Raw genomic sequence first — 23,477 nt, 5'->3', positions numbered from 1 at the left:
ACATATGCATACATATACATACATATACATACATATACATACATATATGACGGGGCATGGAGAGACAGGAACACACCCACGGCTGCGCACATGTATGCATATATATGTACACAGATATGTCTTTGCGTGCGTGTGGATGCTTACAGCTGCACGTACAAGCTCTGCTGCCGATGTGTGGTGGTGGTGGTGGTGTGGCGAGGGAAGAGGACTTCGGGTTAGGGATCATTGAAACACACGAGATTTACGAATATATTTTATTTTCCCGTTAGCAGCGCATGCATGCACACACACACACACAGAGAAAGGAAGATGGTGACGGTGACGAGGTGGTGCCTGCGCACCCATTTCGATCCGCCTACCTACCTAACTACCTATATATATATATATATATATGCGCCTGTGTCTGTGTCTGTGCAGGCCGACTTACGAGTCGTCAAGGCGCGCGCCCGTCTCACCTGAGTGGCGTCGCTCGCTTTCTGCTGTTCGTTACCCTACGAGGCGTCGCTGCGATTGCGGTGGTTGCCGTGATGGCGGGAGCGGCCGCCGCGGTCGTGGTTGTAGGCGTGCGACGGCGACTGGCTGCCGCCTCGATGTCGCGGGTTTCGTTCGCGATTGCTGTGCCAGCCGCGAGCGTCGCGGCGCTCATTCCGCCCATCACCAGCGCGGCTGCCGTTGCCGCTCATGTTGCCACGGCCACGGTCGTTGTCTTTGCTGCCGCTGCTGCGCCCTGGAGACGCACCCACGGGTTCGGAAGCATCACCCTCTCCCGCCTGATGTTGGATCCTCTCTGAGAACGATGCCGCACCGGCAGCAGCGGCAGCGGACGAAGTCGTGGGCGCCTTGGTGGCGCTTGGCTGACGGGAGCTGTGCGACCGGTCTCCCGAGGAGCCGGGGCGACGCGGCTGAGCGTGGCGCGTCTGCACCTCCGTCACTACCTCCGCCTCGGGTGTCTGCGAGAAGGTCGGCGACGAGGGCGCTGCCGCCGACGACGCAGTCGAATTTATGCCACTCCTCTCGCTGGTGCTCGCACTGGACGAAGCCGAGCTTGCGAGCGCTGATGGTGACGGCGGTGCCGGCGTCGGGTTCGACGCGGCAGCCGCAGCAGTAGCAGCGGACAATATGTCGACGGTGCTTGTGAAGAGCGTGTGGCGGCTGCCGAGTTTCATGCCAACGGCGTCCTCCAGCTCGGACAGAATCGGGTCGAAGTCTTCACGCAGTTGAGCAATGTCGCCGCTCTGCATGACGTGCCGCAGCGCGGGGGCGTGAAAGGACGCCGCGGCGTGCGGCAAGTCGGCGTCGCCCATTTCTGCAGAACGCCGGCCCGGCTGTTCGCTTTTCTGCTGGCGAAGAAGACACTCTCGCACCTCCGCGGTGATGCTGCCACCGCCTTCGCCACGCCGCTCGTGACGGGTACGGATCTCCGCCATGCGCTCCTCGCTCTCCTCCAGCGCCGCGATCGCCGCCGGGACCTGATCGAAGATCTGCTTGCGCGCCACATCGCGAATGGCGGGCTTTGGCAGCAGCAGATGCTGTGCCATCACCACCTCCTGCTGCTGTTGTGCGTAGTACCTACTTGTGCTGTGTGGGCCGCTACCTTTCTGCTGCTGCTGCACCGCCGTGGCGTTGCCATCGGGGGCAAAGTAGAAGTCGCCCAGCAGTTTCGTGATCTCCGCCGGCGGCACACGCAGGCAGTGCAGTACGTGCTTGAAGGCTTGCCGGCGACGGTAGGCGGGCGGGATGCGCAGCAGATGGCGCAGCGCAATGCCCGGTTCGCCGCGGAAGCTCCACATGGAGGCAATCGCGTTCAGGGCGTTCGCCACGCCGGCGATGTGGTACGGCATGAAGAGGTAGTGCGCGGCGAAGAAGTCCACGAGCTTCAGCAAGTACGCCTCTTGCCAGGCGCGATCCAGCTGCTCCGACATCATGCTCATGCGGTACGCGGCCACGTAGTCGCGGCCGAAACTCACTTCCGCATGGAAGAGCGGGCAGGTGGCGATGGTGTGGCCGTGCTCGTAGCAGTGCCTACACAAGTCGTCGTGCAGGGTGCGGCTCAGCTTCGACAAAAAAGCGTTCGTGTAGGTCGGCCGCGGTGGTAGCGGGTCGATGGACGGCCGCACCGCCTCCGCGTCCAAGAGGGCCAGCAGCTGCGCATGCTTCTGCTCCACCTCAGCCTCCGGCAGTCCAGCCGCGCGCCAGAGATCGACGTAGGCGGCGTCGGGCGGCACCATTTCCACTGGAATACGCCGCAGCACTCGCACGCCGTGGTTCAGCTGGCGCGTGGCGAAGCAGCGGCGCGTCAACGTCAGCAGTTCCGTCACAAGCTCCGGGTGTGAGCGCATCATGTCCGCCGAGAGCCGCCCGCGGTTGTACTCGCTGTAGACGTACGCCGCGGCTGCACCGATGCCGTCGTGCACGCAGGCGATCCCGGCGACGTTGCGTAGCACGAGCAGCAGCCGCTCCACCTCTGTCGACGCCGCCGCCAGCTCTGGACACTCCACAAAAGCGTGATCGGGCGAGAAGCAGATAAGGCAGCACTGTCGCACCGGCACAGCTGCCGCGCGAGCCGCGACCGGGGCGTGCTGCATCAGAGACGAGCAATGCGAGCTGGTAAAGCTGTCGCTGTCGCTTGCGATCGCTGTGCCGTCAGTGGAGGAAGAAGACGCGCATGTCAGCAACACCCGCACACTTTCGTCCGAGAAGCCGTTCATGCGCAACACCGTCGCCGTCGTCGCCGTAGACACGTATTCCACCGGCGTGTGAGCGTAGAGACGGTACGTCTCACTACGTTGTCCCACCGCGGACAGCTTCGCTATCGTCTTGTTCACGGCGTACACGAGCGGGTCGTCGAAGTCGGCACGTCGGCGAGCCAGTTGCTGTCCAGCGCCGGTAGACGCGAACGCCACGGGCCGGAGAAGATCAACGTGAGCAATCAAGTACCGGTAAAAGGCATGCAGCCGCTCCGGCCCCGCCGTGGTCCAGCCGTCCACCTGCGCCTTCAGCCGCCGCCGCAGGCGCGCGTCACCCTCGATGTCGAGTACAGCCGCGGCAGTGGGTGACCGCGAAGGCTCTCCAGCAGCTCCGCTGCTGGTGCTGCCGCTGCCAGACAGGGCCAGACGTTGTACCCCCTTGAGCCACTCGTCGAGGCGCGGGCACGTGTGTGATGCATGGCGTGCGTCAAGGCACATGCAGCACGTCTGCGTCACCTGGACAAAGTTGACCTGCCTCGCTGCCGAGGTGGGGTGGCCGCTTCTACTGCTGCCGCTGGCGGTGGGTCCCTTCGACGGCGTCGTCGGTGTCGGTGTCGGCGGCTGCTCCAGCAGCGCTAGCGCCTCCGCCTCCGTGACGTTGAAGTAGTGCACCATGCGCAGGTAGGCCTCCGTCGCGCGCTGCGGCGGCGGCACGTGGCAAAGGACGAACGCGGCGCGGCGGTACTGCTGCACGCGGCTCAGAAGCAGCGACAGACGGTTTGCGTCGGACGAGTGCAGCTCGGCGAAGATCTCGCGGAAAGGCGAGGATACAAAGGCCGTGTAGGCGTCCACGACAAGCCGCGCACTCGGCTTTCCCGGCGGCAGCAGCATCGGCGGGGAAGAAGACGACGCCGCCGCAGACTCGGGCTCCGCAGCGGACGGCGCCAGTGACGTGACTGCTTGATGGATGCGTTGTGACAGTCGCTCCAGCACAGCGCGCTGCTTCTCCTCCGGGCTGAGGCTGATGGCGGTGCGCGGACGGCCCTCCCCGGCCGCCGACGCCGACGCGGCAAAGTCTCGGGTGACAATCGGGCACAGGCGCCAGTCGTGCTGGCCAAAGCAGACACGGCACGTCTGCGCGCCGAAGACAGCGTCGAAGAAGATGTCGTCCGCGTCTGGCCGCGTGAGGTCTTTCTGCGTTAGCGCCCGGTAGGCAGGCGACATATCCTGGCCACATGCCTGCGCCAGTGAGGACAGCGGAATGCCGAGGCGCCGCTGAGAAACAGGGATGAACCTCGTGTACACGTAGCCGGCTAGCACGCGCTCCTGCAGCCGACACAGTACCTCCACCAGCCGCAGCAGGCGGTCCTGATCTGCCGGCGTCGCACGCAGCTGGAAGGTGCGCCGGTACAACATCAGCAAGTAGCCGGCCACAACCGCGTCAACTGGACGCGCCTCGCAGTTAGACATGCGTCCGCGAAGCTCTTCCATGGCATCGCCGCTCGCTGCCGCGTACGCAAAGCCCCGCCAGGGCGCTGCGGGCCCGGTTTCTGCCCCGCACGCGCTGCATTGCACTCGACTGCTCCACTCGGTATTGTTCTCATGGCACCACACGCACACCCAGGCGCCGTCAACAGCCTGCTTAGACGTCAATGTCGACCCCGCTGCCGCAGCGGCGTTCGCCGCAGTGGATAAGTACTTGAGTGTCGACGAATCCAGCGACTGTGCTGAGACGGGCAGAGTCATTGGAAGTGTCGCGAAGGCAACGCGCGATGCCGCGCCGGCGGCGCCGTCGTCTGCGACATCACGCACCCCGCGTTGCGCCAGCACGTACCGCCGTGCGGCGCGCTGCAGCTCAAGCCGGCGCGACGACTCCTCCATGGCTGCCCGAACGTCCAGCACCTGCACACCGCTTGCCGCCTCGCCTGCAACGGGGAACAGCGCCAACTCTGTCGACACGGAGACACCAGGGACTAAAGGCGCCTCTGCAGCGGCGCCGGTGGCCACTAGCAGCGACGACGATAGCGGCACGTCAAGTGCACCGTTCTCTCCTCCCTGCTCGGTGCCGTCACGCTTAAGGTGCCACCGGAGAATTTCAGCCGCGTCGCGTGGCGGATGGCACAGTGCGGCGTCGCTGCTCGTCCATCCCTCGGCGCCCTGCTGCAGTCGACGCACACTGGCCGAGAGTCGCTGGCGAGTCCTCTGTCGCCGCTGCTTGCGTTGCGCGCGCTGCCGCTCCACATGCTCTGCCGACAGCCGAAAACTCGGGATGGTGTCGGCGTCCTTCGCCGGTACGACCCCCATGCAGTTCGGGCACGCACGGTCGACGTACACGTCGACCTCCGGCAGTACGCTGGCGCACGCGGGGCAGATGAGGTCGCACAGCACGTGAATGAAAGCGTCGCGGTGCTCTGAGGTGAACAGAAAGACGTTGTCGAGCACGGCGTTGTACAGGGTGCTCAGCTCCTCCTGCAATCCGAGCCGAATCAACGCTCGTGCGGCGGGGACGAGGTGGCGATGCAGCGGCGGCTGCACGTGCACGCCAACGTCAACGAGCAGCCAGCGGAACAGCTTGCGCGCCACTTCGCGGGCCTCGTCGGTGTGATGTGACGGGTCCAAGCGATTTAGCAACCACAGCGACATCTCCACGCCGTCGATGATATGCCGCGCCGACACGCGACGTGCAACGTTCAGCGTCATCCACGGATCCGCGCCGTGACAGAGCACCTCCATCGCGTCGAGGCACAGGTCGCCCGCCTCCGGCACATCCAGCTGCGTGTACCAGTGCGGATTCTCACAATTCAGCTGCTGGAACGTGTGCCAGACGAGCTCCCAGTGCATCATCGGCAGAGACGCGTGCGCTCGGCCGGCGGCAGCGGCGGCTGTGCCACGATACCGTCGCGCCGCGGACAGCGCGGTCACCGCATCGTCCTCTTCGTCGCCACCGTAGACGGCGTGCGCAAGCACGTCGCGCGCATCACGCATCACCTTAAAGAAGATCAGGAAAGGCGCGGGGTGTGGCATGACAGCGCGCGAGAGGCGCGGGTAGGGGTCAGCGGCCACCACCTTCTCCCCGTGGTGGTGTGATCTTGGCGGGTTTTCCGTCGAGGCTGTGGTGGTAGTGGCAGCTCTTGAGGCTCTGTCCTTAGAGCCCTCGGCTGCCGCCTCGAGCTGGGCCTCCACCAGGCGTTGTGCCGCCACCACCTGATCGCGCAGGAGATGACAACTACGCAGGTAACGGCGCAGCACGTGCAACGCCAGCAGCGGCGAGGCCTGCGCCGCGAAGGAGACACCGCAGCGCAGCATCACTTGCGCCGCCATCGTGGCGTTGAGGCCGTAGACGATGCCGTGGCGCGAGTTGATCATGCGCAGTGCTGTCGTCTCCCACAGTGTACGCGCCCGAGCCGCCGGCGACGTTGCGGCAGCGCCGCCCTCCTGCACTCCCTCCCTCTCCACATCCGCCAGCAATGCTTGGAAGGACGAGTGACTGTAGAGCGCGCCGGCTGCACCGGTAGCCCGGAAGTCGCCTGCCGCAGGGGTTGTGTCGCCGTTGTGGTGCTCCACTGCGTAGCCGAGCTCCACCGCTCCTACCGCGCACCAGCGGACTCCGCAGCCACCGCCTGCAGCGCTGCCCGCAGGCACAACCGCCGTCACCGGTGTAGCTGACGGCTGGTCTTCGCTGCCCCCTGATGCTAGCTGCGCGCTTTCCTCATCCCCCTCGTCGCTAGGCAGCTCTTCGCCTGCGACAGTCGCGTCGGCGAAGACGGCACTTCCGATCGCACCGTTCGCAGGTGCGAGGACTGTGGCGCACGCGCGAGCGTCGAGCGCCCCATGTGGCACTGCGGTGGCGGCCACTGTCGCCGCCACGTCGCGAAGGTGCACAGCACTCGGGGAAGCGCTTAGTGGACGCTGGCGCAGTGCTCCGAGGAGCGCACTTTCACCGGCTCGCGTCAAAACTGGATGCACAGACATCGGCGTTTCACATGAAGAGCTCCGCGACGTCGACGAAGGCTCTTCGCGCAGGCTCAAGAGCCGCCACAGAAGCTGCGAGTGCGGCAGCTTCGACTTCCCCGCCATCACCACCAGCTGCGACCACGCATGCGGCGTGATCCACTCAGCCGGCATGTCTGTCACGACATCGACAGCGGTGTCGAAGAGTGACTCTTGCAACGTTGCCTCCAGTAGCAGCGCCCGCACCTGGGGAGTCTGGTAGAGCAGGCGCGCCTTCTCGTCGGTGCGCAGGCGCACCGCAACGCGGTCCAGCGCTAAGCCCGCGGCGGCAGCTGTGCTGCGATCTCGACGAGCCGTGTGTATCGTGGCGAGTAACGCCTGGCACACAAACGACGGCGCGGGAAGCCGATGCCGCAGGATCGTGTCGAGGAGGACGGCCGGCGCGGGGGCATCAGGGTGGTGAAGGAGTCGCTGCGTGATGTATGCCACGTGGCCGCGCTCGAGGTAGCGGTGCAGGAGGCGGTCAAAGGGCTCGTACTGCTGTGCGCGCAGGTGCGCTGCATCGCGATGCAGCACCGTCGGCGACGCGCGCGCAGCAGTGGCCGACGACGTCGACGTGGATGAAGACCACGCATCTGGTGAGGGAGCAGAAGAGGACGAAACGCCCCCGGTGCCGGGCGCAGGCCGCAACGACGCCGCGGGGAATACAGAGATGCGCACATTGTTAGCACAGGTGCGGGAGCGGGTGAGATAGCCGCCACGGTCACCGCTGGCAGCAGCCGCAGAAGTGTCGAAGGCGCTGTGGCGCAGCGGTGGCCGTTCTTGGAGGTGGTAGGCGCCGCCAGCGCACTCCGGCACCTCAACGCCAGAGGAGATGGCGAGGTAGTGGAGAGATGTGTGAAGGCGGTGATGCCGCATGATGGCCGCCGCAAGCACCGCACCAGAGACCCTGTCACTGCCCCCGCCACGCGTAACAGCGGCTTTAGCAGACGCGTGGCGCGGCGTCGTGGAGGGAGAACGAGAAGATGTGGCGGACGGTGCTGAGCGGCCTCGATGATGCGCCGATCCGAAGGTGGTCTGCACGGACTCGCCGTCGCCACTTTCCTCCGCGACATGGCCGCGGCTGTGTGGGGCGGCCGCTGCGTGCAACTGCGTTGAAGGCTCGTGAAAAGACGCCTCTGTGCCGGTGCCGCTACGTCCGGTGTAGGTGCTTGCGTGTCGCGCTGCGTGGCCGAGCGGCAACGCCGCGGGAAGGCCAGCGGACGCTCCAAGTATCGTCGACGCCAAGGCGAGCGTTCGCAGCCTTGCCACGCCCCGACAAGCACTCGTGTGCCAGTAGCTACCATCATCGCCGCCATCGCGGCAGAGCAGAGCGCCGTCCAGCCGCGTGATGCCCGGCAGAAAAGCCGCCGCCGTCATCGTGGTCGCGGCACGCGCCACGTGCGCGCGGACAGCGTTGCCTCCACCGTCACCGCACGGCAGCGGCGCTCCGTTTGAGCCCACTGGAGCCGTCAGCAGCGAGGAGGACGATATCTGGGCTCGCGACGGCGCTGCACACGCGCTGGCGCAGCGTCCCGAGTATGCAGCGGCTACAACAGCGGTGGGCGTGGCCATGGCAGCGTACCTACTCAAGGCGGTCGTCTCGTACGCAGAAGAACCAGCTTGCAGTGACGGCGGCGGTGTCGGGCATCCCCAAGCCCACTGTGGGTGTCTCGACGGCGAAGACCGAAGCGTCAAGGGGGGCCGCATGAACCCGTCGGGCTTTTCCACTGCCCGGTGGTGACGCACGAGTGCGGGTGCTGGGGTTAGGAAGGGGGCGGTACCGCTAGCGCGCGCACTCTCACCGACGTGGCAAGGGGGTCGCCGGACTTCCGCTGGTGCAGGAGCAAGCTCTTTCTTGGTTGCCTCAGCCGCCGCATGCGCGTGCGGTGGTGCAGATGGAAAATAACTTGAAACAAAAAGAAACCTCCCCAAAAGCGTGCAGGTGGGTGTGGGTGTGTGTGTGTGCAGGTTGGTGGGTGCGTGCTTTCGGCGGCGATGTCGGCTCGATTTTGTGTTTCGGCACAGCTTAACGAGAGCGCCGAGAAAGATGACGACGATGGTGACGATAGTGGTGACTCTGCGCGCTCGCGTGTGTGTGGGTGTGGGTGCTGGAGGAGGGGGGGGGTGCGTGCCTTGTGAGCAAGGCACGCCCTGCTGCTACGGCTACTACCCCACAATGGAACGAGAGAGCGGGGAGGAGAGGGCGGAATGGCGCAAGAGCGCAACGCACAGAGGGGGAAAAAGCATACACGTCTGCAGCATCGAGCACATGAAAAGAACGATGCCGCACCTCTCCAACCCTCACGCCATCGACGTCCACCCTCGGGCCCTTGAACGGCAGGCGACAACGGAGGTGGGCTCGCGTCTGTGAAAGCGAGGAAGGGTGGCGTCCCGAGAGAAGAATGCGGCGGCCACACGATGCTCCGCACAAGCGCAGCGGTGAGCAGCCGTGCTTGCGTAGTTGCCTTCGTGCACTTCTTGCAGGCGCGAACGCTTTAGGGAGAGGCGGGGTAAGGAAGAGCACAGGTAGGACATGATGACCGTGTGCCTTCCCCGCCACCATGCGGCACAACAAGAACAGCGGACAGACAAACACGCCCGCAAGTGCGTACGCAGGCAGGCAGCCACCGACATGGGCCAGCGACCCCTTGTCGTTGCAGTACTCTTCCCCACTTGTCGTCACGGCAGCCGCTGTCGCGGCAGACGCACATATGTATATATATATATATATATCAATAGAAGACTATCGGCCACCTCCCCTCTGATCTGGCATGGCCCGCCAGGACTCTCCTCACACAGACACGCATACAGGCGCACGCCTCTCACAGCATCCGCGTCCTCACTGAAAGACACGTGCCGGCTTAGAATTGAACAGGACGGAGCCGCGCACAACGCCGACCAGTTCGTAGTCTTTGTACACCGTCGCTGCCGTCGTCTGTGCCGCTGAGAGGACGTCGGAGGCGCTCTGTGGTGACTGAGGTGAGAACGGTGGGCCGTCCAGTGCGGTACCCCCGACATTTTCCGCCTCGCGAGGGCGCTTGTGTGCCCCGACGCCGTTACCGCTTCTCCCCGAAGACGCCGATGCCGACGCAGCACATGCGGAACCGGCTGCAGTCGGCCCACATCCGCTCACGTCGTCCCCGTCACCGGTAGCAAAGTCATCGAGGAAAAGCGAGTTGAGGGAGAGCGCGTCTGGGTGCTGCCCGAGCCACTCTGAGAACAGTATGGTTGTCTCCGGCGTCGGTGACGGTGACGCGCCATCGGCCGACTCCGCGACTCCTGCACCCCCACCCCCACCACCACCATCCCCTGTCGCCAGCAACTCGCGCGGCTCTGTGACATCACGCGGTATCTGTGGCCGTACCACCTGCCGACGCAGCTTTCGCATACGCGCTGGCGTGCACTCCCGCAGTACAAGCCACGGGCGCTTGAAGCTGGACCGGCTGCCGTGCACCCGCAGCGTGTCGATGCAGAGGGTGCATCGCTTCTCGTCGAGGCGGTCCTGTTCCACGTGGCCGAGCGGCACCTCCACGACGGCGGCGCGACGGGAGGCGGAGGGCGAGTTCGGTCGCGGCCGTCGAGGGCTGGCGGGAGAAGGACAGCCTGGGGACGATGTGCGACGCGGCGCTGATGCAGCTGCACTTGTCGAGTCTGCAGCACCGCGCTGATCGCCGCTATTGTGTGAAGAATAGCAGTGTGCATCGACATCTGCGAGCTCGCCGGGATCTGCCGTGGCGCAATCTCCGCCCTCGTCGTCATCATCACCACCGGTGCTGCTACTAGAGCAACTGCTGCTGCGACTGCTGCTGCAGCCGGAGGAAGGATACGATGACGACGGCACCAAAGACAGAGGCATGAGATCATCGCCCGTGCAGCTGGCGTCCTCTCCTACCGCGGTGCCGCTGTTGGCTGCCCCCCTCCTGCGCCGCTCACGCCGTGACGTACGTCGTCGCTCCTTGGCGTCTCGTGCGGCCCTCAGTGCCTCCTCTGTGATGACGATCTTGCCCTGCAGCTCGATGATGTCCATCACTGGCACATCTGTTTTCGCAAAGACGCGGATCATCCGTTGGGTCGGGGTGGGGTGAGGAGTGAGGAGTAAGGGGTGAGGGGTGAACACGGTGGCTCGTGTTGCCGAAGGGTTCTATTGTGCTCTCACGCTAATACTATTTTGGTAGTGCTGCTGCACTGCACGGTGCTTGTTGCCGTCACTGTAGACGTCCGCTGATGAACGACACATCGGCCACACCAGCTCACGCGCACATGCGAGCCAGTGGGGGGGAGGGGTGGAGGGGAGGGAGGGGTCCAAAGAAGCAAGCACGAGGAGCGGTTGAGAGGAGATGGCGAGAGCATGCGCGCGCGAGAAGCAAAGGTTGGCGGCGGAGGAAGATAGGGTAAGAGAGGGAGATTCGCGTGCGGTGCGCATCGTCGCAGGAGAGCAAGCACGTATGGGAGTGCAGATGTGGTCGGATGCACGCACGCGCACGCACACCTAAGCGAGCGCGCGAGCGCCCTTCTCTGCCTGCGTATCGCCCATCACGTTCCGATTGAGCTACCACTGTGTGTGTGTGTGTGTGTGCCAGGGCACACCGGCGAAGAGTGCGGATGTGAACAGGTGGGACGTGTTACGGACGTCGAACAGAGAACAGAGCACACGCCACAACGCAAGCGCAAAACACGCGAGGAGCAGCACTGACATGAGGAGCAAGACAGAGAGGGGCGCGCCCCCTCGCCCTCCTCTCTGGCTGGCCACAACGACGACGACGCGGGAGGGGATGGGGACGCGCAGCACATGCGCTTACACGGCTTATGTGTCCTTTACCCAAGGATGCGGCAACTCGCGATCTGGGTAGTGCTCACGCCAAATCTCCTTCATAATGTTGTTGCGCCCCATAATTTCGCCATGGAAGACGCCAAGGTTATACTTCCAACGGAAGGATGTGAGCATGTCGACCCAGTGCGGGTTCGTCGGGTCCGGCCGCAGATTGCGCTGCTCGATCTCCTCGACGCAGTGGTAGTACGTGTCGCGCTCCTTCTGGCACTTCCACGAGGTCCACATCTTGTCCTGCAGGCAGCGTGCCATCGTCTTCTCCACCTCCGCGCAGTGCCTCTCCGCCTCGTCTCGCACAGTGTTCTGCAGCTGCCGCGCCACCATGGGCGGCAGGCGCAGTGCCTGGATGTGGTCGATAGTCTCGAAGTCTTCGTTGTAGATCTGCTCGATGAGGTTTACGTGTGCGTTGGCGGATGCCTCCGCCCCGTTGTTGCCGCTGCTGCCACGCCCCTTCATCGATGCTGCTGGTCGGTGCCTCGCATATGGCGATTTCAGGTGCGCGTAGGCCTTGCGCTTCGCCGCGTTCTCCTCTGGCGTGCTAATATCTGAGCTGAGCGAGACGTCTGGCGTGAGGCCGAGGTCGGCGTCGCTAGCATCACTCACCGCGCCATCCCACCAGTTGCTCGTGCCTTTGTTGTCGCCAGTGGTGGTCGCGGCAGCCGGCACTGCCGATGACGAGGACACCGCCTTTGAGCCCTTGGTGCCCATCTCTGTGTTGGTAGCACAGACGCCAGTCGGCCAGCAGGAAGTGAGGGAGGCTTGCGAGAATGCGCTCTTCTTGTAGATCCGCTGATGGCGGTGGTGGAGGTGGTCGGGGGGGGGGGGGGGTAACAGAGAGGGCGGCGGTGGCGGCAGAACGCAGGCACACACACAGACACGCGCAGAGAGAGAGAGAGGGGGAGACTCTGTGGCTTCGCCGCTTCCGAATCGTTTTTACTCTATGGGGTGGGGGGAAGCGGCAGAGAGGGAGGATGTCAGAAGGAAGACGCGAGAGAGAGGGGGGAGGGCGGAGATGGAGAAGACGCCGGAACGTTGTGCGAGGGGCAGGAGAGCAGCGCGTGATGCGTTCAGAATGGCGTGTGGGGAGGCACACACAGAGAGAGAGGGGCTCATGTGTGCGTCTGCGCACATGCGCTGTGGTGATTTGCCATCCTCTCCAAGAGTAGTTGAGGGTTCCCTTGTCCTTTGTTCCGTTATCTACGTGAGATGGAGGGTACACACACACACACAGAGACAGAGACACACACACGCACACCACAAGACAGAGACAGAGGTAGAGCGAGACGGGACGGAAAGCGACCGGACGCGACATGCCGCCTCCCTCCCCTCTTCCCTCCCTCTCACAGCTGGCGGACAGACAAAGGCAGACCTGTGCACATGAGCACGCGCACCCACAGGCAGGCCGGCGGGGAGGAAGAGAGTGGGAGAGCGCAGGTGTGCCAAAGTAACCAAAGAGAAAATGCAAACACACGCGTACGTGCACGCCTCCACCGCGCCACCACGCGAGACCTCTGGATGGGCGCTGGTCTCGAGCGTGCACGCGCGTGTGCCTATGCCTGAGCGCGTGCTCGTGCGGTTGGAGAGCCGCCCGCCCATCTGCGCCGACTCCATGAAGGCCCCCCTAAAAGCACCAAGACAGACACGTGCACAGCGAGAGAGATAAAGAGGTGCGCATGCGTGCGCGCCGCTCGCACCGACTGCACACGGTGTGCGCACACGTTGTGTACAGACATACAGAGACGCACAGAGGGAGAACGGAGGCTCTTTACGAAGAAAGGAAGTGGCCGGAAGACGACGGCATCAGAAAGCAGCGCAAGCAAAATCGATCAAATAAAGCGGACGGCGGGGCGCATGCACACACACACACACACACCGAGAGGGAGAAAGAAGCAACCGCAGAGAAAGATGGGACGGAAAAGTAAGCGCCGCAGCAGCATCGGCATCCACAAGACACACACCGTTACACCACAAGATGAAGGAAGGGATGGATATGTCGAGGGGAAGGAAAGGAAGAAAGGAAGGGGGCAGTGCACGCACTCACACATGCTTGCATGCAATCATCATTGAATTTTTGGTGCTCTCGCACCGTGAAGAGCGACGTGCGCAGGTGAGTCGATTAAGGACGGCATTACCACGATGGAGAGGAAGGGAGGGAGGGAAAACGAAGATGAGGCACTCTTTCCGCATGCACACACAAATGCATGCATGCGCGCACGCACACACACAAAATCCAGCAAGTGGGAGCGTGCGGACAAAGAAGCAACGGACTTATATCCCTTTTTCGATTGCGGCGTCATCAGTGCAGTGTGGTCACCTGCATCTCTGAGGCGTGCGAGTCGGACCCCGAAGAAAAAGAGCGGCTCGATATCTCCACCGGTGAGTAATCCATGGCCTCCTCGCACTTGTTGCCGCCGTTGCTGACGGCGAGCGCTGGGGGCACCGTATCCTCCTTCGTCAGCGTTGGTGCGTCCCTGTACTTTGCGGTGGGTGATTCGGCATTACTCCGTGCAGCGCTACTGGGTGTCGCCGCCAGCATCACCTCCTCAGCAGATGTTGCGGAGACCGAGGACGGTCCCAGTCCGTCGCCGTCGGTGGAGAACACCGCTCGGTGCTCCACCACCATCTCCAAGTCGGCGGGAAGTGCGGCGCGGTCGTCCTCAGAGTCGTCGACATCCTTGGCCGCGCCACCCCCGCCTCTTCCTTCATCAGAGGCCCAAAGGTGTTTATCGTCGCTGTCACAACCGTGCAGCCTAGCTGCGGAGCCGCCGAATATCGTAACCAGCTGCGCCTCCGTGTACAACTGGAGGCAGGCGCTATCCGCCAACGACGTGATAACCGTGGCGTTGGAGACATCAGGCGAGGCTCGGAAGCCCGCGAGACGTGGCTCATCAGCGTCATCTGCGTTGCTGTCACACGGCTGCGGCACGCGCTCTGGCTCCGGGAAGCCATCTTTGGCGTCGTTGAATTTTACGGCATCCTCCGTCCTGTCCGCGTGCTGCTGCGGTGACGGCTGTTGTGGAGAAGCGGCCTCTAGCGCGGTCTGCAGACCGTTGTCGCGGCTGCCACCGTCGATGTGCACGACGTCCATCCCTGGCCCCTCGCTCTCCTCTGTATCGCCAATACCGATGGCGTACTCAACGACGGACTCGGACTTCTCAGCATCCGACGGCTCTCTGTCGGCGGCCGCGGCTGTCCGTTTCGCTGTCGGCTTGCGCGCACCGGTGGGCGACGGAGGCACGAGGGAGCCCGATGCCGAGGTCCGCCGCGGCGCTCCTTTCCCGGAGCCAGGCTTGGCAGCGCCGCCAGGAGAGCGACGCGCAGTCGCAGCCATCGTTGCAGAAGCGGGCCGCGCGCCGATACTTTTTTTTGGAGTCGAGCTGCGGCGAGCCAGCGACGAGCGACGACTGGTGTCACCAGGCGGCCCTGTTGTGGTGGCGGCGGTGCTGCGTGGGTCAGAACGGACGGCATTAGCCGCCGCCGATCTACCGCTCGGCACCCACGGCTTTGGGTTCGTCGTGAGCGGCACCACCGATGACGCAGACGTTGCCTCAGCACCAGCAGCAGCGCCGGCGCCCCTGGTGGCCTTGGCAGCCGGAGTGTGGCTTTCCATCCCGCCATGTTCCGCGGAATCGCTGAAGGCGGCAGAGGCCTCCTTTGAACGCAGCTTCGAACTGTCACCGCCTGCGCCACGGGAGGAGTGCCGCCGCCTGCAAGGAGCAGTGTCGCTCTCCGGCCGCTGCGACTGCTGCGGTACCTCCGACGAACCCCGCGACGACGCCCTCACGCGGACGTCGCGCCGGTACGACGAGGCAACCGTGGAGAAGGAGCTCATGCTCCCAGAGGGCGAGGTGGGCAGCACCGCGGTATTGCCACCACCGCCACCAGCAGCAGCAGCATCTGACGCGAGCGGAAGGGTCTCGACGTATGCCTGAGTCAACCGTACTCCCCTTGCAGCTACATGGCCATCAGCGGCGTCGGGTTTGCGCGTGCTTGTTTTGCTCGCGGTCGAGGAGGATACAAAGGCCGCTTCAGTGCCGTGGTTGTCGACCAACGCGACAGTGTTCGAGGCGACACTCGGCAGCGGCGGCATCGCCATAGCATCTGCTGCAGAGGTGGACGACGGCGAAGGGTTCGCCTTACCGGTCGCTGCTGCCGCCATCTCAAGCGCCGCCTGTGGCGGCGGATTCAGGTCGAGCAGGAAGTCGCTGCGGGCGTGGGGTCGCTTCCGCAGCCGCCTTCCCTTTCTGCCGCCGCCGCTGTTGTTCTTGCCATGGCTGGCGGCCTTCTTTCCGGTCGCAGCGGGCGTGTGACTAAGCTGCTGCTCCTCTGGCAGCGCCTTCCTGGTCAGCGGTGATGCGTCCGTCCACGACGACGGAGCGGAGCCGGAGTTGAAGGACTCTGAAAAGGGCTTCAACGATGATAGTGCTGCTGCATCGTCGAAGGAGCGCGAGTAACGTGACTCGGGAGAGGCAACGTTGCACTTCTCTACTCTTCTCGACTTCCTTGCTGCGCTACCGCTGCCGGTGAGCGTGGTGGTGGTGCTCTGGTGGCTTGCGTTCGCCGCCGCCGCCGCCGCGGTATCGGTGAAGCCCCTGCCAAGGGCAAAGTGGTTGGCCGGCGTCGATGCAGCTGCGGAGGACCGCTCGAGGAAGAAGTTGCGGGCGCTCGGCGGGACTGAGAAGAAGTCCTCAGACGCAGGCGCGTCCTCGATACCGGAGCAGAGGCTTGCTTGCCGCCTCAGGTACAGCTGCTGCGCATTCGGTGTGCTGCACGGCCCCGCGGCGCTACGCGGGGTCTGCAGCGGGGAGCGTGGGGGCAACAGCGACGCGTCCTGCACGCTGGACAGCATCGTCCCGCCTTGGCTGTGGGTGACTGCCAGCGGGTGCGCAGAGCCCGTGGTGGCCGCCGCAGGAGAAGAGAGTGATCGGGCATGAGTGGAGGGCGTGTAGGCGCTGCGGCATGTGTAGAGCTGTCGCCCCATCGAAGAGGCTCCGCCGGCTGTGCTCGCCGGGTAGCCGCCAGAGAGGAGGCGCACGTCTGCCTCTGCAGCCGCACCTGCTGGGGTGGCGGGAGTCAGGTGGCCAGCTGCGGACGAGATCACGTCGGTGTAGCTGCAGCAGCTTTGGAAGCAGTCCGACCCGACGATGGAGCCCTGTCGAGTGAGCGGCGTGCTTCCGCCGCCGAAGCTCCTCGTCGCCAGCACCTGCCGGTTCGCGCGCACGTTCGTGAGGGTCGTGTTGGAGTGTTGGCCAGGGGAGACGGGCTGCGGCTTCTGTTGAAGCTGCTGCCTCTGGCTTCCTTTCGGCGCGGCGGGGGTGAGGGATGCCGGGGCCGCGCTCAGTGGAAGCGACGCAGACGGAGGCATCGGGCGGTGCTCCGCGCATGTCGCGCTGCTGTTATAGTAGCTGTAGCCGTGTGGTTGCTGGCTCATCATGCTGCCGCGGCTAATGATGGAGGCGCTGCGAGGGAAGCCAGCAATACTGCTCGAGCTCTTGCGTAGCTCCCTCGGCGTGGCAAACGCCGAGCTCGCGGTCTCCATCACGGACGTGTCATCGTCCGTGAAAATCATCGGGTTCGCATGCGGCCGCGCGATGCCGGGGTGTACGACTTGGTCGCGCGGTTTGCTTTCCTTGCCGCAGGACGCGGTGGAGGCGAAACTCTGCAGATCGGGTGAGTTGACCGCTGAAAGCGGGCTCGCGCCGACGCCGGTGTACTTGTCAGTCCCTAGCCTCATCCCTGCGTCGTGGCCTGGAGGGAAGTAGGTGTCGTAGAGGGGTCCCGCTTGCGCCGAACTTGGACATGCGCCACCGTTGTTCATCAGCGGGGCCAGGTTACCGCCGGCGGAGCTGATGGCGGTGGCGACGCTGCTCGTCTTTGTCTCCATGTCACGCAACGGTGCTTTCGCCGAGAGAAGGCCGATGTTCCTGGTAAAGTCGCTGCTGGCGTTGCTGCTTCGGGCGTCAACGCTGGTGGGGAGAACCAAGGCGCTGCCGCTGAGCGGCCGCTCCGGGACGCCGGCCTCTGGATTGCCGGCGCCACCGTTTCGGTCGGTGACGCGCACGTAAGTGCCCGAGCTCCCGCCCGGCGCAGCGTTCGCAGCCGGTGACTTTGGCAAGCTGGCATGGTTCTGGTTGGCGTCCTTACCAGCCGCGCTTCCCCGGTCGTGGCGCGCGCGCTTCGCCGTGGCACGTGAGCAGACGCCGCCCATCTTTTCGCCTTATCCCTCACTACTACCGATGCTGAAGGGAGCCGCAGTCCAGGAGAAAGCCACGACACTGAAGATGGCAACAGCGGTTGAGCTGGCAGTGATAAGACCGGGGGCGGAGTGGGGGGGGGGGGATGGGCGGAGACTGCCCAACGCGTGCTGCTTCGCCTCTGTCGTCGGTTCCTCTTCTCCCGTCTTGGGATGTGGTAAGTGTCGACAGCGAAACGCGCTAGAATGGAAGAGAAAGGCGCAGCGCGGGGAGCGCACAGGCAACGACGCCGACAACGTAATGCGCTGATAAAGCGGCCGCGATGCGTGCGGCGCTGTGGATGATGGAAAACAGCACCGACGGCAGTGATGATGATAGCACTGGTGATGGCGACGCTTCTACAGGCGACGATGGGCGGTCGGTGTGCGCGGTCTGTGAGTGCGGAGCAGCGGTGGTAGTGGCGGCAGTGAGGCACCTACAGGCACGGCCACGGAAAGTGAAGGAGACAAGGAGGCGAGAAGGTAATCGATATATGGCGTGCGCGCTCTCCCTCTGTGCACGCGTCAGCGTTCACGTGTGTTTGTGTGTGTGTGTGTGTGTGTTGTGTGTTTGGTGGTGAGCACACGCTAGATTTGCCACGTCGCACCTTCTCGCACTTGCCCCGTCTCGGCAAGTGCGCTGTGGTACGCGTACGGAAGAAGGCGGAAAGAAGCACGTTCTCCTCCTCCGGTGGCGGGTGTTGGTGGTTGTGGTGGGTGTGATGCGTGAAAAGAGACGCACACCTGCGCAGGAAGTGAGGAAAGACAGGTAAGAGAACACAACAAGAAGGAGTTGTGGAAGCCGGTGGTGATGGACGCTCAGGCGAGGGGAAGGCGAGGCGAAACAGAGGGATAGACAGATAGATATAAAAGGGAAGACGAGACAGATAAAGAGAGAGAGATGCGTGCGCTGGCTTGTATGGGCTGGGGCGGGGAGTGCCGCGTGTGCTTGCTGCTTCGTATAATTCCTGTGATGAGCGTCCCCGTTTCGTTCCTGTATATATATATATATATGTCCACCCTGCACCCGCGTGCTGCCGTATATATATATATATATATGTGGTTGGGTGTGGGGGAAGGTGTGTGCCAAGCACCTCAGGAATTCCTGCACCAGCGAGGGTGTGTCAAACGTTTTCGATAACAAGAAGCAGATTTTGGTAATGCGCTCGCGTGGGTGTGTCGTCAGGGATGGAGAAGAGGCACCGAAGGGGCGCAAGAGGTGTTAAGAGGGGTGGGGTAGGGTGGCGTGGGGTGGCCCCTCACAGCAGGGCTATCGAAGCATACGTACGCCTCTACGCGCCGACCAACCATGCGCGTTCTGCATCCGCACGGCGCCACAGAAAGGAGGGCGAGGTGCAGCTTCAATGGCAGCAATGCCGCCGCACGCAGCAGGCGAGGCAGGCGCATAGAGAACACGCGCATCGAGGTCGGAGATCAGCGACGGAGATGCGAAGAAACGAAACGAGAACGCGAGAGAAAGAGAGAGATGGACTCCTCCCCCTCCACTCATACACGCACACCAAGAAGGCGTTGCATACAGCACAAGCATGTACATGGCCTACCACAACGTCGCGAGCTCCAAAACATCCACTCGTCATCCGTCCATCGGCGCAGCTGCAAAGGCGGTGAGTAGAAGGGGGAGCTGCACGAGGTGGGGGAGGGGGCTTGCTGCATGCAGGCCCGCCATCGCAGCACGACGGGAGAGAAGAGAGTTTCTAAGAGACCAAACATACAAAGTCAGAGACGACGCACACAAGCGGTGGCGGTGGCGGCGGCGGTATTGGGGAAGCGAAGCAGAAGAAACACAGGAACATCGGTACAGGCACGCGCACACCCACACACAACGACAGAGGAGGGCCGGAGGGCCGGAGGAAGGTGCTGCGCCCCACCCCCCTCTCCACACCCTCCTCTCTTGCTCCCTCATGCGAATTCAACAACCGAAGCAACAAGAGAATGGCAACAGCACATGGAAGTAAGGAAACGAAGCGAGACGCGAGCAAAACAGGCAGAGAGCAGAGAGACGCAGACAGCTGCACAGTGATAGAGGCCCGGCGAAGCACGCTCACATGTGCCCTGGCAAGGCGAGAGGCCTGCTCTACGCTTGCCACTAGACTTTCGCTCCCTCTTCGACCCGCCCCAGCGTCGATGGCGCCGCTCCCACACGGCTGCATGGTGCCGTAGGAGAGCGAGGCGGCTGCGCTTCCTATCAGCTGCGACGCATCTACACTCTCCCGCAGTCCTTTCTCTGCTTCCAGCTACATGGGCGTGATGGTGCCCATCTGCGCCACGATCTTGGCCAAATTCTAAAGCTTTTCCCCCTCTACGGCGACGGCGGCGGCAGCGGCTGCAACGCAGGGTCCTTGTGCACCATTCACGTGGCCACTGCCGCAGGCTACTTCAGCTCGTTCTGTGGCGGTGTTAGGCGCCGCAGCTTCCCCATGGGGCTCCCGCTGACGGAGATTCGGGTGCGTGGCCGCCGCCTTTTCGGGCGTGAGTGTTGTCGGCGTCCGCGTCGTCAAGGATACTGGAATATGGGTGAGCTGCCTTCATCGCAGCCTACCGGCAGCAGCACGGCCGCGTTTGTCGGCACCTCATCCGTTGTCGACGGTTCGTAGGTGGTGACACTGTCCTCACGGGGCTCGAGCGTGTTGCAGTACTGTTGCTCGTGCACGCCCGGCTCCTGCACCGCGCCGTACGAGACATCCGCACTCGGGGCGTCGACGCCATCGTCGTCGTACCTCGCCGTCTGGTTTACCGCAGCTTGTGCTGGCATGCCTGCGCGATTAGACGTGTGCTGCTCCGAGGACTGCTCTGCAGCGTGGAGAGCGGCGGGAAAGCGCTGCTGCTGCTGCGCTCGAGGTGCTGGCATGGCCAACTTTGGTTTCTGGCTGCCGCGCGAGTACGAAGAGCCAGCGGTTGTCGACGGTGGCGCGGAAGCACCAGCAGACACCCCTGCTGCCGACGCAGCGAGGGAGGGCACGGGATCGCTTAGGTTCGACGTCGGCAGTCGTGACGCGAGTGGCACCGACATCAATGGCGCCACAAAGCGCTGCGGCGCGGAAACGGGCGCCCCATTCGCCCGGCCGTTGCCCGTTATCATCGCCGCCGCGCCGTTGTGGGCGCCGGCGAGGCGCAGCGTGTGCGCTTCGATAAGTCTAGTGGTGGATGCCTCGATGGTGGCAAGCGTTGAAGCGTCGAACAAAAGCCGTGGCGGCGCACCGCCGGCAGCCCCCATGACGTACGCCGTAGGCGGGGGCATGTACGTCGTTGATATGCGGTGCTTGTGAGGGGCAGCGCCCGGGTTCGGGTTCGTGTAGCCCCGACGATACGGAATGGGAGAGAGAAAGCCGCGCCGCCACTGTCCAGACACAGGCCGCAGAGGCGGCTGCGAGTGTGGCGTGCACAGGCCAACCGGGCTCTCGCGGTAGAGAAACCGGTTCAGGTGCTGTCGCGACGCCACCGTCTCGCGGCCGGTGTCAGCGCCGTGGTGAAGTGCCTCCATGCGTTCAGACGGCTTGCCGACCGGTATCAACGCCTTTTTATTGATGGGTGTCACTGAAGTCGAGGCCGTCGACGGTGTCGGCGACGGCGGCGCCGCTGCAGCAGCGCGATATTCGTCTCTAGGAAGGGCGAGAGGCGGGGGTGGAGCAGCAGCTGCGGGAGAGGCGACGTACTGAGAAGCCCGCAGGCTACCGCCGTTGTGCGTCGATGGCTGCAGCAGGTTGCGCTGAGACGGCCGTCGTGACGGCCGCGCGGAAACGGACGAAGAGCTCGCGATGCTCGGCTTCCGCGAAAGGCGGCGCGGCGCGGGAGCGGGTGCGTTCAACGACGTTGCAGCGCTCGCGCTCTGACCGCTGGCAACGTCCGGCAGCGAGCGTGGTGACTCGCGCTTCGGTATCGGCTGCGGGACACTTTCCATGGCGACCGGCGTTGTTGCCTCCGCGTCGTTCAACGTCGCTGTCACTGCCGCTGGCGGGACGGGCGCGGGCTCCGGTTGCTGCTGCGTCGATGGCGGTAAGGAGCACGGCTGCGAGAGCTCCACCTCCCACTCATCTGCCGCCGCCTTCTCCTCACTGTCGGTGCTCTCCGCCTCAAAGTCGAACTGGCTGCCAACCTTTGGCACCTCCCGCTCGGGCTTCTGCTGCTCTGATGGCGTCCAGGTGCGGCTTGTGAACGAGTGCGGCACCACACCGACGCTCTTGGAGGCGTCGTCGGCCTCTGCTGGAGCATTATCGCTCTGCTTCGGCTTCACCGACATCTCTGTCGTCGTCTGCGTCGAGTCATCAGGTGCACCAACGGCAGCCGCCGCATCGTCTGCCTGCTGCTCCGCTACCGCTTCCTCCGGCAGTCGCGCCGGCGATCTGGGGCTCCCCTCACCCCTCCTGTGGGAGGCGCTCGCTGTCGCGGAAGGGCGCACCGATTCGCTCACGAGCGCCTCATCCAGCTCGGAGGTGCCGGCGTACTGCACCGCCTCGTGCCCCGCGTCCTCTGCGGAGGCCCCGGGCAGCCCCTCGTGCTTCCTCTTATCCTTGGTCTTTGTGCACTTGCAGCCCATTCCCCTCTTATGCGAGTCGTTTAGGTGACTGGGCGTGGTGTGTAGCACCGCCGTGTGTTGCTGTATCCGCACGAGAGAGAGGCGGGGGATGGGGGAGGGTGAGGGGAACAGAGGTGTGGCAGGCGACACACGTGGCACAATAGCGAGTCGATGAGGATTTGGGCTACGGAAAACGGGGCAGAGCGAAAAACCTCGCGTGTATGCGTGTATATATATATATATAGATGTAGATACAACTGGAGTGCGCGGGTCGCCTTCGTGGCGGTGATGGCGTTGATGTTGATGTGACTCGTGTCTCGTGAGCGACCTTCCTTGCTCGCGTGCGTGTCGGTGTGCTGGCGCGCAGCGGCGAGGGGAGGCCCACGAAGAGGGTCGTGAGCGAGGCAGAGGAAGTAAGGAAGACGACGGGGCGAGAATGGGTACTTGGTAAAGAGATCACGTGTTGGTGCCTACGTCTTGAGAGACGACAGAGAAGCGGGTGAGGGAGGGAGGAGGGGGGAGGGGGGGTTGCGCAAGGAAAGCGTCTACGGTGCGTCCGCGCTGATGTGTGGAAGCTCGTCGTGGATGGTGCCCACAAGCAAAGGAAGAGTAAAGCGACGCGCTGTTTAACGGAGGCGGCACTACGCGGCGGTAAGGTGGTAGAGCAGGAGAGGGAGGGAGGGGGATGCGAGACGCTGTATGCATAGCCGTGAGCCTGAGAGCGGCTTTGCGTTTTCGCATGTCCGTCTATGCGACAGTTGTGCTCGGTTGATCGGTGCACGTGTAGGGCGGAACAGCGATGAGGCGGCAATGATGCAGGTGGACCGCGCCACGTGCATCCCAAGCCGCCATCATGGGGAGGAGAGTCCCTTCGTTCCACGCTTCCATTTCTTTGCCACACAACACGAGCTCGAACGTCACGCCATGCCGCTCCGCCCACCGCGCACCACCACAGACCCCTGCCACAGGTGCCCCATCCGCCTGGTGCCAAGCAGCCCTGGGCGCACGCGCGCACGGCAGCAATGCGCCGACCCAGTCGTCTCAGCACCGCCTCTGCCTCGAGCCCAGCCCACATGCCCGCTGAGCAGGTCGCCTCGCAGCCGCTCCCCCATTGTGCCGGTCGCCACCCCTGGTGCATCCCCCTCGGCGTGGCGCTCAGGCTGCCCCCCACCAGTGGTCAGTGTGAGGGCCGTGCGGGGTGCG

The 23,477-nt window shown here is 64.0% G+C and overlaps 5 protein-coding genes across 5 annotated transcripts; all 5 read right to left on the bottom strand.

Moving 5' to 3' along the window:
* Positions 1-491: 491 nt before the first annotated feature.
* LDBPK_060720 (hypothetical protein, conserved) lies at positions 492-8,387 on the bottom strand (the record flags this gene model as incomplete). The annotated part of the gene is made up of 1 exon (XM_003858330.1): positions 492-8,387. The coding sequence occupies one exon, from the start codon at positions 8,385-8,387 to the stop codon at positions 492-494; it is 7,896 nt and encodes a 2,631-aa protein (XP_003858378.1).
* A 1,132-nt stretch (positions 8,388-9,519) lies between these two features.
* On the bottom strand, positions 9,520-10,743 carry LDBPK_060710 (hypothetical protein, conserved; the record flags this gene model as incomplete). Its single annotated transcript, XM_003858329.1, has 1 exon — positions 9,520-10,743. The coding sequence occupies one exon, from the start codon at positions 10,741-10,743 to the stop codon at positions 9,520-9,522; it is 1,224 nt and encodes a 407-aa protein (XP_003858377.1).
* Positions 10,744-11,484: 741 nt separating this feature from the next.
* LDBPK_060700 (hypothetical protein, conserved) lies at positions 11,485-12,216 on the bottom strand (the record flags this gene model as incomplete). The annotated part of the gene is made up of 1 exon (XM_003858328.1): positions 11,485-12,216. The coding sequence occupies one exon, from the start codon at positions 12,214-12,216 to the stop codon at positions 11,485-11,487; it is 732 nt and encodes a 243-aa protein (XP_003858376.1).
* A 1,588-nt stretch (positions 12,217-13,804) lies between these two features.
* On the bottom strand, positions 13,805-17,716 carry LDBPK_060690 (hypothetical protein, conserved; the record flags this gene model as incomplete). Its single annotated transcript, XM_003858327.1, has 1 exon — positions 13,805-17,716. One exon carries the CDS (start codon positions 17,714-17,716, stop codon positions 13,805-13,807), a length of 3,912 nt encoding a protein of 1,303 aa, XP_003858375.1.
* Positions 17,717-20,255: 2,539 nt separating this feature from the next.
* Positions 20,256-22,295, bottom strand: LDBPK_060680 (hypothetical protein, conserved; the record flags this gene model as incomplete). Its single annotated transcript, XM_003858326.1, has 1 exon — positions 20,256-22,295. One exon carries the CDS (start codon positions 22,293-22,295, stop codon positions 20,256-20,258), a length of 2,040 nt encoding a protein of 679 aa, XP_003858374.1.
* Positions 22,296-23,477: the final 1,182 nt, after the last annotated feature.

This window comes from Leishmania donovani, chromosome 6, assembly GCF_000227135.1.
Source record: "Leishmania donovani BPK282A1 complete genome, chromosome 6".
NCBI lineage: Eukaryota > Euglenozoa > Kinetoplastea > Trypanosomatida > Trypanosomatidae > Leishmania > Leishmania donovani.
This window is presented reverse-complemented; position numbering and strand designations above follow the sequence as displayed.